This window comes from Buteo buteo, chromosome 3 (assembly GCF_964188355.1).
Source record: "Buteo buteo chromosome 3, bButBut1.hap1.1, whole genome shotgun sequence".
NCBI lineage: Eukaryota > Metazoa > Chordata > Aves > Accipitriformes > Accipitridae > Buteo > Buteo buteo.
In genome coordinates this window covers 43,666,564-43,686,039 of record NC_134173.1, presented here as the reverse complement: position 1 = coordinate 43,686,039, position 19,476 = coordinate 43,666,564, and the positions used below count along the sequence as shown (strand labels likewise).

Below are 19,476 nucleotides of genomic sequence, written 5' to 3'. Positions count from 1 at the left end.
TTTCCAGCAGGTTCTATAAACTTTATAAATTTTTGTTTTGTATTTAGCACTAGATAAATGTCAGGGATGTAAATTGCTTTTTCAGACTCAAAATTTTACAAGCATTTAATGAGACAAAAAGTGCTCCAAGTCTGCATGCTGTAACTGACTGCTGGATTTTTGTTCCTGTGTTATCTTAAACATTAATATATTACGAGTTAACAAATTGTAGATAAAAGATTGATACATTTCATTGTGAATGTGAAGAACCTAATGTTTTTCAATGTTATTTTATAACTTTTATATCTGCATTTTGTAGCTATGTTAGTGGCTGAAGATTTAGATCAGACTTTGTTATGTAAGAAGGGAACTCTGCAGGAATCCACCTAATTCAGCCCAAGTTTCTTCACTGTTTACCTCCACTAATAAAAAATTAGGAGCCTGGCCAAGGTTACATGGTTGTTGAGAGATCCCAGTTTGAAACATTCAGAGCTTTGCAGTTTGAAAGTACCTGAAAGTGAAACCTCTGAGAACTAAGGAAGATGTGGCCTGGGGGACAAACACCAAAAGGTAGCAGTTGTAAAAGGCGATAACTCTTTGACTGATCCCCGTGCTGGTGGTCGTCTGAGAAAAATAAGACTTACCTAAAGTATAAAGCAAAGCTGAATGTTAGGCAGGGTAACATTTGCATGTGCCTTTTGTTTTTTTATCTCTTAGCCTTTCTGTTTGCTATGTTCCTATGGATAAATAAATACTGTTCTGTGTTGAGCAAGCTGTTCTCTGTCACTACCTTTTCACACTGGTCATAACTCCCAGAGGGAAGTCGATGGAGGGGCCATTAACCAGCTGGACCTGCTGAGGACACCTGTAACCTGTGACCCAGTCAAAGTGTGGGGGTGATTCACTGAATTTCTTCTGAGAGAAGTACAGTCTTCTGTACTTTCCAAGAAGTACAGAAAACCTCTTCCTTGCTTGGAAGGGGTACCCACAGAGAGACTGAGAAACAGGTCAAAGGATCTGTTTGATCCTCTTGTTTGACACAAGAAGTGTGTATTCAGATGATTATTATCCATGTCATTAATAAGACTAAAATCCATCAAAGTTATTTTGCCATCCATCATTAATGTATAAATTAATGTGTATGTGTTCCTTTATTATGAAGCATAAGTGCATTATATATGGCTTCACAATCAGTGGGTGTCTGATAATGGGGTCCTGAGACGGATGTACAAATGCTGATTTACAGCGTGACAGGAGAACTCAAAAGTCTTTAAGAAATTGAGGGAGAAGTATATTATTTTTTTATCTTCTAAAAATTGTAATATGATTATGCATTCTTCACTTTCAGAATGGAGAAACAGGAAAAGAATCAGAAGAAGATAAAGATGCAAACAAGTCTGAGATCAGTGTAGTGTTTGAAATTGCTTTGAAGCGCAATATACCTGTCAGTTTTGAGGTATGTGTTACATATTTGTTTGCTAAGAAAGTATTAAAAACCCCTGCCACTAAAACTCAATGCAGTTAAAAATATTAATACATTATGAATGTGACATTCAAATTCATGGAAATTATAATAAAAAATATTGGTAGTATATCAGAGTCTAAGACACTGAGTTTTTACTATTAAACTAGATGCTCTTTCAGAAGTATTAGAGACCTAATATTTGGTTGCAAACAAGTGGATGGCAGAAAGACAGTTCAAGAATCTTCTGTATGGTGCTGTTGTATTAGAATAAGTAGCAACACTCAATCTGAGCTGAAATAATCTTCAAAACAGTCAGTCAAAGTCTTTGCTTTAACTGTAGGCATTCATACACTACAAAAGTTCCCATTGAGACATTTTGCATCCGATGTGCTGTTTTCAGAAAGTCATGAGTATCTTTTTATCTTCCACACTGTTTGACTCCTTATCTATCTCTACTTAAGCCTTCATGATTTTTTTTCCTCATTTCATGCGATTTTATCTATGAACCTGCTTCTGCCACCTTTGTTTACCTTAAGTAATAAAGAGTATTTGGAATAGCTCCAATGCTATCAACGAACTAACTACGGGAGAATCACTGATAGTAACAGGAAAATTTTTCCAATGAGAAAGTTCTTATACAAACTGGTTGTAAAAATCTAATGTTGTTGTGGTAGGAACCACCAGACTTTCAAGCTGGTGGGGTTTTTTTTCTTTTCTCTTTTTTTTTTTTTTTTTAAATGGAGAAAATGCTAGTGTAAGTGACTCTTTAAAGTTTTATTTTTCTGCTTTTTTTTTGCATTTAAACTGAGTGTATATGAAGGAGGTGGGTACTGCCTATACTGGTGGTGGTTATTTTCTCCAGTGCTTTTTCCTTTTGAAGTACAGGCACATGTTTGCATGCAGAAAAAAAAAATTATACTGTGGCACGCCTTACAGTGTGCTGTATGCAGGTTTACCGACATGTTCGGCCCATATCTGTGAATTGGCCAATGTCAAATGAGCTATCTGGACCTTCTTAGAAATCTGAGAAATCTCTCAGAAGGCAGGTAAGAGAGCCAAAGGCAAAGAATACTGGTTTTGACTAAGGAATTCCTCAGTATAACAAATGTGTATGTGCTTCATACATGTGATTTGTGTAATATAAACTAATGAGAAAGTTAAGAGAATGTGAAATCTCAAGGTTAAAACTGGGGTGTCCAGGGTTGTTGGTGTATCAATTGGCAACTACATGGAACGTAAATAACTCTTATATAAGATCAGACATAATGGAAACACATGCCCGTGTTTCAAAAAGGAAGCTCATAATTAACGTTTCAGTTTTCACCCATCATTTTCTACCTTAAGTATTTAAAATTATTTGGAATAGTTCCATACAAATCAATACACTAAAATACAAGGCGATAAATGGTCACAAGTCACAGAATAGCTTGGAGGTTGGAAAGAAAAGAGGGAGGGATAGTGCTTTGAATGTCTTCTTAACTTCATTCCTGTGTTTCAGCTTATTTAAGGGAGAGCATTTGGTAAGGAGAGAAAGAAGGCAAAGATACTTAGTACAGGAAAAGTCTGATGTGTCACTTGCCAAAGAATGTTAACAACATTGAAAAAAGACAGTTTCTTGCTCTCCTGACAGGTTTTGTGTTATTTCCTGCCTTTAAATCTAAGTATAGGTGACATTCTTAAATAGAGTTTTGATTGAACTTGGTACTGGCTTATATTTCAATATAACTGCTAAGCAATTATGGGTGATCCCCAGGATCTGATGTTTCTAATAGGATTTTATTTGCAAATGGTTTTGTGTTATTCCAGGCAGGCATCAAAGCTTTCTCTAGCATTTTTTGTGTGCGATAGCTATAAAATGATCTGCCTTTTCTTCATCTGACGAAGCTTTAGCCAATGTTCCAACAGTGCTATGTTATGCAACAAAGTAATGGTCATAAAGGTATGTAAAGTTCTATGTAAATGTGTCCTTAGAAGTGCACAAGGGGTGGCAAATAGGAAGAGCATGCAGAACCCTGTGGGTTTCTTCGTCTATCCTGTTTTTGAGTAATATGGCTAGTTTTAATTGCCTAGGAACTTTAAGACAAGTTTTAAGGAATTTCTATCTATTAAATTGTTAACTAAAATAAAAGCATTCTGTTCTAACAAAGAACAAGCTTTATTCCATACTTATCACTGGTGCATCCTTAGCTAACCTTTATTCATCAACTTTTAAGTCAAAATTCAACTCCTCTAGGGCGTTTGTGGGACTCTCAATGAACAATTTTTAAGGAGGGATACAAACGGATTGCTGTAGGAATTGTTAGAATAGCTGTAAAATGGTCATTTTGCTGCTTATTCCCTCCTTGACAGTAGGCTAAAATCTTGCTTTTTTTCAGTTCTTTTGGAACTTTCGTGTTTTTTATTTCCAACTTGTCAGTAAGGAGTTGAGTGAGCCTAGAAGACGTAACTGAGGTCGACAGCTTCAGGTTGTAGAACATGTTGGGGTATTTCAGATTGTCATTCTATCAGTATTTTTCTTTGGATTGGAGTGTTCTTTCTTTAGAACAGCAAATACAATAAAATTTTTTTTCATTCTCAGTATCAGGAGTGAGGGAATAAAGTGTCTGAACAGGCAAATTTTCTGCCTCTCCATCCCTTTCCAGTGTTCTGCTGGGAAAAAGAGTGCAGTTTCTAAGTCCCAGTCTTATCTCAGTAAGACAGAGATTCTGTATTTGGAACTAGGAACAGACCAAATTGCTGACTCTGGGAGACTGAGCAAGTTCTCAGCAGGAAGTTTCACACCCGTCTGGCTCCTGCTCTCCTGGGGATTAAGGCTTTCAGATTGGATGATTGACATACTGACTAGCTCTCATTCGGGTTTGGCATGATGCTCACCCTTCCTCACTCCAGTTTTAATAAAACATCCAGACTTTTTTTTCTTTTTTTAAACTGGGAAAATCTGGTATGTGTGCCCACACAAGCACATGGAAATATATTGGTATTTTAAAACTTCTAAATAATCATGGATGTAGGTGACACGTTTTTGTCGACCTGCTTTTTGTTTCCTCTTTTTTTTTTTTAATATCCATTTAATCTTGTCATAATATTTTGGATTTTTTACCTGGAGCCTCATTAATAATTGAAGCAGCGTTGCTCTTTCGTTATAACCATACTGCTGTTTTTCATTTGTCAGCATGATTCATTAAGTTGAGCCAAATTCACTCTTGATGTAACTTGACCTTAGATGTGTTTTGGCCCCATGTGTTTTCTCTTGCTGGAGTTATTCTTTAAATCAGTGAAACAGAAAAAGAAAAGTGTATTGAACTGTCACCTTTAATCAAATTCTCAGCTTTAAATTAGGCATGATTTGGTCCACGGGTCGTATCTTTCAACTGAGGAAATAGTTTAATGTACTAATGCATATAGTGTTCTTGGATAGCAAAGGCTGAATTTCTTTTTAGTGTTTTCTGTCCCTAGGCTTATAGCACAACTGTTTGAAATCATGTGGAGTAAAAAAGATCTAAAATCTGGGGTTAACCAAAAATGTTGTTAGGTAAATATTCTTTTTGCTAAATTACCAAATTTGGATGTTTAGCTTGATCCAGATCCCATCTAAGTCCTATGGGGTTCATTCCATTGACAACACAGACTTTTTTTCATTTACACACTAACAAAGAAACAGTTTTGAACATTTTCCAGGCAATTATTTACCTTGTGTCACATACTTAAAAGTTTAAAAGATGAAAAACACACCAGAATACATTAGTTTTATATTAAGAAATATATTATCTTGTATATGAAAATATAATCTGGTTTTGTATTAACATTCTTTTTCATATATATATATATAAATTTGTGTGCATTTATATATATATGAGAAAACTTATATAAAACTAATATTTTAGGAACTCAGCAATTATATTTCTTAAGCAAGTTATTTTCTCCTTTTTCATCTGGTCAGTATAGTTATTCTTGTATATTTTATTAATACATTATATTGCATGTAAGTAGAAACACCTATATAATGGTATTAGTAAGACCACAAAAAGATTAAGGACCTTAGTGAGGTTAATTTAGCCATGTTTTACAGCCAACGTGTTGTAATACTTGGATAGCAATGTACAGGGATGGATTAAGATATGACTTTAAAGCAGAGTGGGAAACACTGCAGTGCGATGAAGGTGTTCAGCATCGATACGAAGCCCAACTGTACCTGAGAGCGGGAGATCCCAGCACTGGGCTTGTTCCAGCTCTGGTGCAGGCTGTGCAGCTTCCCGTAGCTCAGCATGGGTCAGTGCCTCGAAAGCATCACTGCCTTCTCAAGTGGTGAAGCGCTAGTGGGCAACGCTCAAGTGAGGCAATCTTGAAAACACTTCTGAAATTATTACCTGGAATCTTAGAGTGGCAACACTCCTGGACTACAACAGAAAAATTCTATGCTGGCACAGATGTCTTCTTATTCTGGGAAAATGCGGACAAAGTTGTCTGTTAATTTTCATTTTGTGTCTTTTTATTGATATATGCTGTGATAATTGTATTTACTGGGTGAAGTTGCCACAAAAGAGAGCTTAAAAAAGAAATACAAGCCTAAGGAGACCTCATTACAGTGTAACAGCAAAACTAAATAATGCAAGGGACATGACCTTGATAAAAAGAACTTTAATACAAAACATGTTGCAATAATATTAAGGTTGAAGGTTTCAGCCCATTAAAAATATAGTTATTACACCAAGAAGGCCCTAGCACCTTTACCTCAGTTCCCTTGCATTCAGGCATTACACTTCTTCAACAAATGGTTTGATGTAATTGCACCTACTGAAAAAATATATATTTGTATTGATTTTGAAGATAATACAAAGAGATGCCTGTCAGATGCTCTAATGTCTCCTTATACAAATTACGTGTAACAAAGATTAAATTAGGTAGCTGCTTCCGCCCATCAAACAAAATAACTGAACCTTTTCCCAAATGAGGCCTCTAATCCCTGATAGACATTGTCCAGACCAGTAAATGGTGCATACATGAAGAGATGGCTATCTTAGCACTTGCAGTGCTGTGATTTGTTGGTGAATGCATCCTAACAGTATAGCCTCCTAAAAGGAGATATGTGTGTGTGGAAAAATGAAGACAGAAAAAGAGCTAAAGGAAGGTACGGTGCTCAGAACTTCATTTTTCTTCATTTTTTTCCATATTATTGTAACTTTTAATAGTGGAGAAGTACTTCAAATGGGTTTTCTTATTGTGATACTGAATATATTTGGAAGGGAATGAATAAATGAAACTTTTCAGAACTTACTGGCTTTTGTGTGAGTTATGGTGGCTTTTCTGATAATTCCTTTTGGTACTGTTGGGAGGGACAGCTGAGAGTCATGGAGGCAGGACTATGGCAGCCTTTCAAATGTACAGGATATCACTCTTGAGTTGTGTATGCTGGCAAGGTAAGAGTTGAGAGCAGGCATGCTGCCTGCAGCTAGGACAGTGTAAAAATACGGATTTAAGACTGAAGTTTGGGACCATGTGCAAACATCCTATGTTTTAATCATAATAGAAAAAAATTACGAAGGGGTTGAAGTGATGCCATGTAAATAGAGTTTTGAATATGTTTTATTCATATGAATATGAATAAATAGCCAAATATGAATATGAAGAAATAGCCAAAGCCTGGTGCACCTTCATGAATTAGGTTTCTTTAGTACATGAAGCACCTTGCAAGGATAAAAACAGCAGCCTTGGTTTAAATATGCATTATTGGTGTGTATTGTGTTATTGTATAAATCTTTTTGAAAATATAGGCCTACTGTATTTTATGTGAAACACTGAATATGGTGGTTAGATTTGCTTTATCTAATTAGCCTTAATTTTCTGCCCTCAAACCTGGTACTGTCATTAATACTTGTCAAGATTTTATGAAATCCCATCTAATGCCTTCGATTAGCAGGAAAACTGCATTAGTAGTAAGTACATTGCAGAGATACAAACATTAAGTTATATTCTTGTAGGGTGATTTGACTCAGTGTTACTTTCACTTAAAAGGTGATTAAAGAAAGTGGACCTCCTCACATGAAGAGCTTTGTTACACGCGTTACAGTAGGAGAATTCACTGCAGAAGGAGAAGGCAACAGTAAGAAACTCTCAAAGAAACGTGCTGCAATGGCTGTCCTACAAGAACTTAAGAAACTTCCTCCTCTTCCTGTGATTGAAAAACCAAAACTTTACTTTAAAAAACGTCCAAAAACAATACTGAAGGTATGTGTCCTTTGATAGAATTAAGGATGTTTGTTCAGAAAGTAACAGTTACTCAGATTTAAAATCAGTAAAGGCTTATTTGTAATTTTCTGTCAATATTGTTACTTGTTTGCCTGTGCTAATATGCCTGTGCTTTTTTAAATTCTGAGAATGCTGTGAAATTCAAAACATAATGGCTTGTAAGGTGCTCAGCTTAAGAACTGAGCTCACACCACTGAAGTCTTCAGGGGTTTGGTTCAAGTCTAGTGGAGGATCAAACCCTCCAAGCAGCTCTGTACAGCCATATGAATTTTTAGCATCATCTCTGGGAGGCCCTCCTAGCATATGTGGTGGTTCTCTCCCTGGTCTTTCCTCCCTCCCCAGTTTGAAGAGGGAGAGAGATACATGAAAGAGTAGACATATGGGGAAATGGTGCACAGTCCAGCTTCCTCCCCTTATGGAGCTAGATTTGGGAGTTTTGTGGCTTCAGCTTCAATTTTTTTGAAAGATTTGAAAGAAGGCCAAGAGTATGTTGACATCTCAGCCTAGTGTGTCACTTGTCAAATGCCAAAAGACAGTACTTTTTTTATTTCATGTGCCTGTGTTAACGTTAGCATGTGTTTGATAATGCTCTTTAGCTCTCAAAAAGAGATGCAAAATTGACTGGGGACCAGCCCATGGACGACTTGCAGACTTTGAACCATCCCTCCATTAAAACATGCCCTGTCTCAGAGGATATTAATCTGCTTCTTGCTACACTGATGAGGCTTCCTTTAGAGGCTCTGGATTCTTGTGAGCTCCAGCTTCTTAAATGGTGCTTTTATTATTGGTGGCAGTAGATTCATTGCTACTTCTATAATTCACTTGGTCTACAGTGATTAGTCCTAGTTTGTCTACTCATCCTAAATTCATACAAAACCAAAGGGTCATCTGGAGTAATTAGTCTTCGAAATGATCTAAGAAAAGCAGTGACATAGTGTCCATATATTTATGAAGCATCACTACCTAGTCTCAGCACTGAACAACTAATCACACTAATTTGTGTCGTGGTTTAACCCCAGCCGGCAACTAAGCACCACACAACTGCTCACTCACTCCCACCATGTCAGGATCAGGGAGAGAACCAGAAGGGTAAAAGTGAGAAAACTCAAGAGTTGAGATAAAGACAGTTTAATAGGTAAAGCAAAAGCCACGCACGCAAGGAAAGCAAAACAAGGAATTCATTCACCACTTCCCATGGGCAGGCAGGTGTTCAGCCATCTCCAGGAAAGCAGGGCTCCATCATGCCTAACGGTGACTTGGGAAGACAAACGCCATCACTCCGAACATCCCCCCCTTCCTTCTTCCCCCAGCTGTATATGCCGAGCATGACATCATATGGTCTGGAATATGCCTTTGGTCAGCTGGGGTCAGCTGTCCCAGCTGTGTCCCCTCCCAACTCCTTGTGCCCCCCCAGCCTCCTCACTGGTGAGGTGGGGTGAGGAGCAGAAAAGGCCTTGACGCTGTGTAAGGGCTGCTCAGCAGTAACGAAAACAACCCTGTGTTATCAACACTCTTTTCAGCAAAAATCCAAAGCACAGCCCCATACTAGCTACTATGAAGAAAATTAACTTTACCCCAGCCAAAACCAGCACAACTTGTCATCTGTTCAGTGCAGAAGGTGAGGCTTTGGAAGTAGCCAAAATCATTTTATTTTAGGAAGTATTATTTTGTGAGGAAGTAGTTAAACTCTTTGTACATGATTTTCTATGTTCTGGCATGTTGGATAGTCATTTAGGTATATGTAAGGGCACATTAATAGCCTTTCATACTCATTTTAGGTTGGTGTAAATAATGGTGGAGAGTTGCTCACTTTCTGGTGTTACAGAGTCACTTCTGCCCCATACTCTGCAGGTCAGGAACCTCGAGACTAGAATTGCAGGAAAAACCAGGAAACCTTCATGTCTAAAACCTGTGCTTCAGAATATAGTTTTAGGACCTGAATTTCATAATTTCATCTCCTTTTCTGTATTTGCCTCTTGTTAGTTTAATAAAAAAAAAAAAATCTTCAGTTTTTCTGAATTATGTTATGTCCACAGCATGCATTGTGTTAGGCTGGGCAGCATTATATCAGTATGGCTTGAACTTAGTCCTCATTGTGTGTTACATTGATAGATTGTAAAAATAAGTAAAGCAGTACTTACTTTACTAAAAGTATGACGATTAGAAATCTGTATATTCAGTACACTGAGTGCAGAGTTCTGTAGAGGCAGCCAATAGAAAATCCATTTAAAATGAGCAAATAATTTGGAGAGTGCAAATCTGGGTTTGGAAAATGTACAAAGGACTTACTTCATCATCTTTCTCTTTTCATTTGCCTTCAACACAGAATGAGTGATTTAAAAAAACCACCTAGTTTAATTAGATACCTGTCTCCTACTGAAATTCTGGGGATCTAATTCTCAAAAACTTGTAGGAAAAAATGAGCATAACAAGTTATTTAAAGGAAATCCATCAGCATTAATGCAGCTTTAAAGCTGCAAAATATGAAAATGCTATTGGCTCTGGCTGTCTCATTTTGGAAAGTTTTTCTCAAGAAAGATGCTAAGGGTATAATAATGTAAATATCTCTTATATTACCATATACCATTTACCATTACAATCTTAAATTGAATTATCCAAAGTTGGCCATGTTAGAAAGAGATGTTAATAGTAAAATAACCTGGATGTGTAGAAGGTTTTTATTTTTCGAATATCCAAACTTCTGAAATGCTTTCAGTGTGCCCATTTCTTTTAATTTAACCTGCACATGTTTTGAGCACCAAAAAAAGTGACAACAGTAACTTATTTTTATTTGTATATATGTTTATGAGGCTCTTATGGCCTGTACTTTATTTAGCCTGCTCTACATTTTGTCTCTGCCTGGCTTCTTGCCCACAAAACTGCTCTTGTGCATGACATTGTCTTAATTCTTCCACCTACATCTTCTCTAACAACTTCAGAAGTTATGCTATGTAGGATTTGCTGCACAGCTTTCTTAATACAATATCCCCTTCTGGTCTTTGCCTTCAGTTGCTGATCATCTCTTTAGCTTCTGGACCACTCGTTTGTTCTTATTTGAGGAGCTCAAACAAGCATGAATGCTGATCTTCTCTTATCCTGCAAATGGCTTCATGAAAAAGAAATAGCTCAATAACATAAAAACAAGTCTACATTCAAATGCTATTTACATTTGCAAGTGTCATTCTTTGTGTTATGGTATATCAATCAGTTAATATGACTTCAGATGAATTTTGAGGGGTCTTAATTTCTTCTCCTTAAGACCTACAAACAAGTATTTTCATAGCTATTTGCTTTGAGAGAGCATTTGCCATGTGAGTAATAACATATTAAAAGGATGTCAGAACTAGCTAGTTTGTAAGGACTGTAATTTTTCACCTGTCTGTGTAATCTTGGACAGATCAGTCTCTCAGTCCTTTTGTTTTCCCCCCATCAGATCAATTCCCCCACCAACCGTACATTTTGACATGTTATTGTGAGGATTATTGTCTGTTAAGCAATTTCAATACTTTGTGGGTGGCTCACGATATGCAACATTTCTAGCCATTGGAGATACTCCTCTCTAACTTCACTACATAAAAGTATTTTGACGGCACATTCCAATCACATGCAGAGTAAACCTTCTGCACCTTTATTTGCATTGCAGGATGGAAGGCAGGAGTGCTGAGAAGGAAGGCAGGAAGGCTGAGAGAGGCAGCTTCCTTGTTATGTGACAAATCTTTTTTGTCCCCATGTAAATCCCACCTCTTCTTAGCGTACTGCATGTTCCAGCATTGTAACAACCTTTTTTAAGAGGTTAGGGGATAGGGTCATAGAAATAGGGCAATGAGATATAATTGACTGATGAATCTGCTAATTTTCATCCATCCCCATAGGACCTCCGTAGATAGATGAGGATATTAGTAGCTTATAGATGCTAGGTGTGTACGCTACCTGCAACAGTGGCAGACGATAGGTGTATATTTTTTGTCACAGTTTTGAGCTTGAGGATTCTTATCTTCTATCTCATGATCAGAAGATGGGAAGAAATTTACTTCTTATTCTCTCAAAAGGAGTATTAAAGAAGAGGTAGCCCTAGTAAATGATTTATTGAAGCAGCATAATAGTCATATGGATATATGCTGAAATAATGGTTCTTTCTTTTAAACCTGTTTAGACTGGACCAGAATATGGTCAAGGAATGAATCCCATCAGTCGTCTGGCTCAGATCCAACAGGCCAAAAAGGAGAAGGAGCCAGAGTATGTTCTTCTTTCGGAGAGAGGAATGCCTCGCCGTCGAGAGTTTGTTATGCAGGTATCATCTTCTGTCACATTCGAGATAATGCCCTTGCTACGTTATGTTCAAACTCAAGCAAAATGGTGGCATAATATGAAGCCGATCCCTCTGTGTTTAGCTCTTTGCTTTATGGTCAGTTATACAAGAAGAGTATGAAATACACTATCAGAAAGCCTGTTTGAACTTCCTTCTTTCTCTTGGTGAAACAAATGGCAATTAGGTTATGTGCCTTCTAGATGCTTTTCTTGTAGTGGTTTTGCATTTTTGATACTCTTATTTTTATTTCACCTGATGGTTTCTGTCCTTATCCTTGATGGTTCTTGACTTATTTACTTTTACTTGTCTTTCAAAAAGACTTTTTTTTGCTATTGTTGATCAGAGGATTGCAATACAAACAAGTGTTCTGAAATATGGATATGAGTATCTCCATATTACCAAGCATTTCGGTTTAAAAAAATAGTGTTGTAAATCTTTTCAGATTTTGAGTTTCTTTGTGGCTTCGTTCATATCTGAAATACCACAAAAAAAGCCTTCCATCATGTGTTTTAGCCTGTCCAGTTAAAGGCTCTGGACCTAAGACAGAAACAGTAGATCATTAATGTTTTTTTAATTTTTAAATTAAGAACATTTACAAAGATTTGATATAGCCATGATATTTTGTTAGATAGCACAACAGCAGATTGAGAAAGACAGGAACAGGGGAGAATTCTTTTCTCTTGTGTTTTCACTCAGGGGTAATTTTGTGCTGGCACAATTCAGAACAGCATACCTCAACATGTTTTGACTTGTTATCTATAAAACACACCAAAATGTCACTTCTGATCACAAGCAGAATTTATGACATTCCAGCACCTCCTTCTCCAGAAAATCAGTTATGTTTTCACTTAAATCTTTAAGTGCCTCCTTCATGTCTATCAAGATAGGCTAGCACTCTTAATTTCCTTGGACCTCAGTGGTCTTTCTGGATGATTTATTATTTTTCTCTCTGAAGCAAAAGAAGGTACTGGGTTCCTTTTGTTGCAGAATCTGATTTATGAATATAAACTTGGATTTCCAACTTTTTATGCTACTTAAAAGTATTTGAAGAAGAGTGATCCTATCACAGACAATCCCTTTTCACATGCTCAGACCGCTGTGGGAGTGCCTGCAGTTGGAGATGGTTGTGTGCAGCATCAGAAGGGGACTGGGTAACGCAATGCAGTATTAGAAAGATGGGCTGAGAATTTGGTTTTCCATTGGAGGAGTCTCAATAATGGCAAAATCTTTGGTTTGAATAAAAAAGAACCTTAAAAACAGTGAATACATAGAAGATTCCCTTATCTAAGAAAACTTGTGAAAGAAAGAGTCAAAGAAATTCCCTAGAACAGTTGCTTTGTTATGAATACTTTTAAACACTGTAGCTCCATTTTTCTCCTTTTTTAATATTTTCATGCTGAAATCATACTGCTGTTTCTCCCGCCTTCAGGAAGTCTGAGTGGATTCATTATGACATGCAAAAAGTCTTATCAGAATAAAAAGCCTTTGTATAAACTACTTAAACAATGTTTTCATTTAATTTAATTGAATGTGGAAGTAAAATATCCAGAGATAATATGTTCATTTTTATCTGTCACACAAAGAGCAAGTTTAGATGTGATGAAATGGATCCAATTACTTGTCCTGACTACTAGATAAACAGAAGAAAACCTCTGATGACATTAGCTGGTGTTCTGTTCCCAAAGTTAATTTCAGAAAGCTCTTTCTCTTTGTAGTCAGACCTTTAATCCTTGATAGAGGTTATAATAATAGCTAAACCAGTTTTACAGGTCTGAGAAATAGCAGTGCATTGATTTATTGTGAGCTATGTTATAAATTATCATTTTGTCTTGTCCCAGTAAAGTCCCTCAATTTTGTTGCATATAAACTTGTAGCAGATTGGCTATTTTCTAATTGTGATTGTGGAACTGCATAGAAGATAAGGTTTATATTTCAAGATCATTAATATTTCTGGTTTAGGTAGCTAAATCTTTTTGTTTAATTATATATATACTTTGAAGGGATATACACGATCATTATTATTTATTTACATCCTCTTCTTTGTATTTAGAATTAATAGGTATTTGAGTAAAGAAAAATTAAAACTTTTAGGAAAAAATATATGTGACAATTTGAGGAGAGTGAATAATTATTGAATAACATAAATTACTAAATGACATTTATTATTTATTTAACAGTTGGATGCCTGTTTTTACAATTTTTTTAAAGCTTCTTCCAGACTGTTTCAGGTCTTTGACCTCTAACGTTTTTTTTATTCAGATCACCTTGGCTATTTTGTTATTTTTATTTTATTTTTGTTTCCTTTTTTTAACACACTTTTGAATTATACACCCTTTTAAGAGAAGATTTGGCAAATAAAATGGCTTAATGGACAGAGTGAAAGATACCTACCAAAGAGCTATGAGTATTGCATAGGTGATAGCAGTGACAGTGCTAGTATCACAAACCAGACACATACAGCTTCAGAAAGAAGCTTTAAGAAAGGTACCAAAGCCGAGGAATAAGTTAGAGCCTCACTCTTTGTGGATAACCATTGCCCATAATTTGTCTTTATTTTGAGGTTTTAATTTCTCCTAGTTTTATGAAAGGCATCTTGCTTGTCAGAAACCCTTTGTGCAGTACAGACCATAGGTCCAACAAGGAGCCTTCTTTCCAAAGGCTGTTTTGATAAAAGCTTGCCAGGTGTAAGTGCAGAAGAAGAAAGCAGCCCCAGCCCCCATGTTCCTTGCAGTGCAACAAAGTGGGAGGAATGCGAACGTGGTTTTCATCTTTCTTTAGAAACCAGTCTCATTTAAATCTCTGGATCATTGTTTGTCTCTCTGTTGTTCTGGATACTGTCCCGATGAAGCTGGGGAGGTGCTGCAGGCAATGCTCCTACAAGAAAGAGGAAGTACAGATCCTGTAGCACTTCCCGCGTTGAGAAAGAGGGGGGGAGATGTTCAGCAGAGAGAATGGGGTTGACACAGATGCTGGTGGAAGAGGGGGACAGCTGTGTGTGCACTGAGGTACAGAAAATTTTAGCTCTTTGGTACAAGTTTGGGGATCTTCTGAAAAATCCTAACAAGCTCCTATGTGTGAAGCAGTATTGTATTCCCCTTTTGCACTATTCTTACCTTTTCAGGACTGCATCTTCATCAAAAGAGCTGACAGTTGTTGGTAGGTCAGCAAGATTATTATATGGTGATATTAAGCAGTCTTGCATTTATCGTGATTGTGATCAATGTTTTGTTTTTAAGGTAAAAGTAGGCAATGAGATTACTACTGGAACAGGCCCAAACAAGAAAATAGCTAAAAGAAATGCAGCAGAAGCAATGTTGCTACAGCTGGGTTACAAAGCCTCTACTCCTCTTCAAGACCAGCCAGAAAAGGTGAGAACCAATTGTTATGATGGCCACATTTTACTCTTCTCTAGATTTTTAGCTGTATCAGCTAATCGCTTGGTAAGAATGGAAGCTTAAACTTGTGCATCCCGTGCTTTAGGGGGTTGCGTGTCAGAGATCAGCCTTTGTTTAGCCACAGCTCTAGAGCTACACTTAGTAGTAGTTGCAGCCTCTCCTCCTGCAAGAGTAATTAAGAACAGAAATGTAGTTCCGTATGATAGCATGTGTGCAAAAGTGTACATATGAAGTGTGTGCCCATTTCTACTTAAAAATCAGGGTGAACATGCCTCTTGCTTTTATTCTATTTTGGGCATCCATGAGAGCACTGAGAAGAATGACATTGGTAATTTTCATACATGAAGTAGCCATGGTAGTCAATGTTTGTCTTCCCATTGCATGTGCACTAAAAGCATTCCAGAAAAATAATGGCCTTTTCAGGTTTGGTGACTGAGAAAGAAAATGTGTGTCTTTTTCTTTTTTTGTGGAGAAGGAATTACATTTTAAATTCATACCTGTTGCAGGTATGTATTTCCATGTTAGTGATGTGCGACTTAGCACTCCTCTCCTGTCTTGAGTTTATTGATGGGAGGTTTTGTAACCAAAATTGAGTGTTAAGGTTTTTACTTTTGTATCCTGAAAGGACATTTGGTAAGGTATTTGGCTAAGCTGTGGACTCTGAACAGCTTCTTTCATATGCAGAGTCACTGCATGTATATATTTTGGTCATGGCTTAAATGTTTGCTTTGGCTGCACCAGCTAGCTAAGGTCAACAGAATGTTCTGCTGGGCTTTTCTAGGGACCACATGATAAATCTGAATATAGTATATGTCCCTCTCTATATATTCTGAAACACCCTTTCTCTTCTGTTAAAAAAAAATAATTACATATATAGGAAGATACTCTGTTCTATACATTCTGTATTTCTAGCCAGGAAAAGATAAATGCCATACTGGTTACTTGGCTCCATCTCCTTCTGTTTCCCTCTCCTTTGAGTGGAGCAGCTCTGTGTATGCTGTTCACACTGACCTTCACTACATTCTTCACTATGTTTCTTAGTCATATACAAGTGTGCAACACTCTAAACAGAGTACTTGGAAGCTAGATGGTGTTCCTAGTGAGAACACACTGTGCAGTCATAGCCATTTTTAAGAAGGCTTATGAGAGAGTCAAATGATAATTCTTTTTCACCAGGATGCTGAGACTTTTCTGCTGTAGAAGATACTTTCTACCAATTTCAACTTTTTCTTCACTGCCAATTTGGCCAAAGGGCTTTTTGAGAAACAAAGCAAAACAGAGAAGTCAACTTCTTTTTTCTAATAGGAAAACATAGGTTTTCATTCTTGGATTTCAAATTGGCTGAACTATTTTTACTCAGTAATTTTCAGAGATAACGCCTGAAAAAATTCAACCCACAACATAGTTACTTTGGAGAGCTCTACACAGTGGAAACTTGTGGTTACACTGAAATCCTTAAAAAAAAATTGAGTGGCTAAAAAGGCGCATTGCTGCTTTGTTTCCCTACATTTATTAAATTATTGCTTACAAGTGTATTGTCTTTAAAAAAACAGGTTTAATTACATACTTGCAGATGTAGGTATCTTTGAATTGATAGAATAGCATACAATGGCCTAATATTATTCTGAACACAATGAGCAAACATGATACTGTATGCAAAAAATGTGAACTACTCAAATTTTATGTAGCAGCAGTATTCAAGATCATAGAACAAATTTTTATAGCTTTGTTGGGGTTAAGGACATAAAATATAACATCTGGCTTTATCTTCTGTATATAGCAGACTGAACGTATTTGCAGATACACAAGTTAGTTTGTGTAGATGAAAGCATTTGAATTCTCAAACTAAACTGTGCTGGAGAAGAGGGAAAATAGCCTTTAGATCTCTAACAATTTGAGCATTGTGAAATGCCTTCCATATAAATTGCATAGTAAAGATGTACCATGAGAAGACACTTGTTTCTCTCTTTGAATCCAAAATGGGCCCCAATGTAGATTAGCTGATGTATCAGGTTGGCATCTAAATGTACAATTTTCACTTGTGTTGTTTTTGATGCTTTTAAAAAAGGCAACTTCTCTTTCCCCTGCCCCCCTTCCCCGAGTCCTTTCATCCCCTTCCTCCTCCCTTAAAAAGAGTGCAAAACCAAATTCAGTGTTTTTTCCTTAACCCCGGTGCATAAAATGTGCCTGTATTCATTGTTTTAATGAAGACCTAAGAGTGTTACAAGAGCCATGCATGGTGTTGATGGCAGCACAGGTAAACAGGTAATCCAGGTAATGTAAAAAAGTAAAGGCTCTGCTCTTTTCTGAGGTAATCCTGTTCCTGGAAGAAATCAGTCATGGTTGTGCAGAGCCCTGAGGAGAGCAATTTGAAAGTGCCCTGGGAGACTTTTTGCAGCTATCAGAATTTTAGCTCTATGGATTAGAAAGGAGAGTTGTAATGTCTTCATTTTTTCATGTTTCCATCTTTTCGTTTCTTCTTGCCACTTTCATTCTCTTAGAGAGAAGAAAACCAGAGTAGATTGCATTCACATGAGACAGCAGCACTAAGGATAACTTACTGATAGATGAGTTGTCGTTAAATTCTCCATCGTGATCAAGTTAATAAACAGTAAAAAAAGAGGAATGAGAGTTGGAAATGTTCTTCTCATACTCTAGCAGCATGCTTGTGCTGATTTTCCTATCAAGTTATGTATCTGCAGTATGGATTCATGGCAAAACCATGCTGTTGTAACAGACAGTAGTAAATTGTCATGGCATATAGACTACTTTGCTGTGAGGTTTTCTGTTTGTGTGCAAAATCCCAGTGAAATCTGAAAAGGATCATTTGTTTCACATTCATAGAGCTGGTTGTCAATGGCTCCTAGTTCATGAGGAAGCTTGGCCATGTTTATCCACATTTACATGTAAATCTAGAACACTGCCATCTTATTTACTGTGTAGACTTCAGTAATGGCCTCATTTTGAACTTCTGTGTTAATTGCTCCCCTTTTCTGTGTCAGACTAATACCCAGTGTTAAAAAATAATAAAATTAATTTGAAGACAATTAGCTTCCTTGAAAAAGTCAATATATTAAAATAATGGAAAATTGCAATCTTTTTTTGCTTCCATTTCAGTAACTAAATGGATTCCTAGCAAGTAAATATTTTAAAATTACACCCAAAGTATTTTGTAGTGTTTACGCATTCTTTCATAGGCAGATATTAGGATCTTCTTGGTTTAGAATGTAATTTCTCTGGTGTCTGTGTATGTTTTCAGTGGAGAGCTGCTTAAAACATTTGATTTTAAGTCCGATTTGGTAACATATTGAGTTGAGCTTAATCCTTGGGGAAACATTTATATTTCAGTGTTAGGCAATAGTTGTTAATGTTTATTCATGAAGGGTACATTCCTCGAATAACCTATTTTAGACAAAAATTAGGATGTGTTAGCAAAGTTTTGTGAGCAGATGTGGCAATCCCAAGTCATCCTCTTTAGAATCTTTCAACTAAATTTATAAACATGAATGTTCTGTTTAAGGAGTAGTTTGCTCTTTACTTATTTGTCTTTTTCTACCTGTTTCAGCTTGGAGAAAACAAGAGTTGGAATGGCCAGAATGTTGGGTTTCCTGAGCCAACAAGTAACAGTAAGTATTGCTATCTAATTTTATATTTATACTAACTTCTCTTTGTCTTGGTAGGATTTGGATTTTTCGAGACAATTGAAATGCTGTTTGTAAATATTTTAGGGGTTTTATTGCAATTAGATGAATTAACTCCTGAGTGTCCTCTGTGTGAGTGTAGGTATGAATGAATGCAGGAACAAGGAGATTTTAATTTACTCTTTGAATTATTGAATCTTTCAGGTTGTAAGGGATTTTAGGAGGTCATCTAAACTGCCTGCTCGGAGCAGGGTCAGGACAGAGTTCAGACAAGGTTGCTTATGTCTTTTTTCCAGTTCTCCAAGGATGGAGATTCCATAGCTTCTCTGGGCAGCCTGTTCCAATGCTTAATTATCCTCACATTCAATTTTTTTCCTTTTATTGAAGTCAGAACATCTCCTGTTTGTTTATGAATATCATCTCCTGTTCTTCTGCCACATT

The 19,476-nt window shown here is 36.7% G+C and overlaps 1 protein-coding gene across 3 annotated transcripts in view; it reads left to right on the top strand.

The window, feature by feature from the left end:
• Nucleotides 1-19,476, top strand: part of STAU2 (staufen double-stranded RNA binding protein 2) — a 176,530-nt gene that overhangs the window by 60,800 nt on the left and 96,254 nt on the right. For all 3 annotated transcript variants that reach the window (XM_075023454.1, XM_075023452.1, XM_075023453.1), the window contains exons 7-11: nucleotides 1,328-1,435; nucleotides 7,457-7,669; nucleotides 11,844-11,981; nucleotides 15,236-15,367; nucleotides 18,960-19,020. In XM_075023454.1, coding sequence (XP_074879555.1) covers nucleotides 1,328-1,435; nucleotides 7,457-7,669; nucleotides 11,844-11,981; nucleotides 15,236-15,367; nucleotides 18,960-19,020 — 652 coding nt within the window. The remainder of the gene's footprint in view (nucleotides 1-1,327; nucleotides 1,436-7,456; nucleotides 7,670-11,843; nucleotides 11,982-15,235; nucleotides 15,368-18,959; nucleotides 19,021-19,476) is intronic.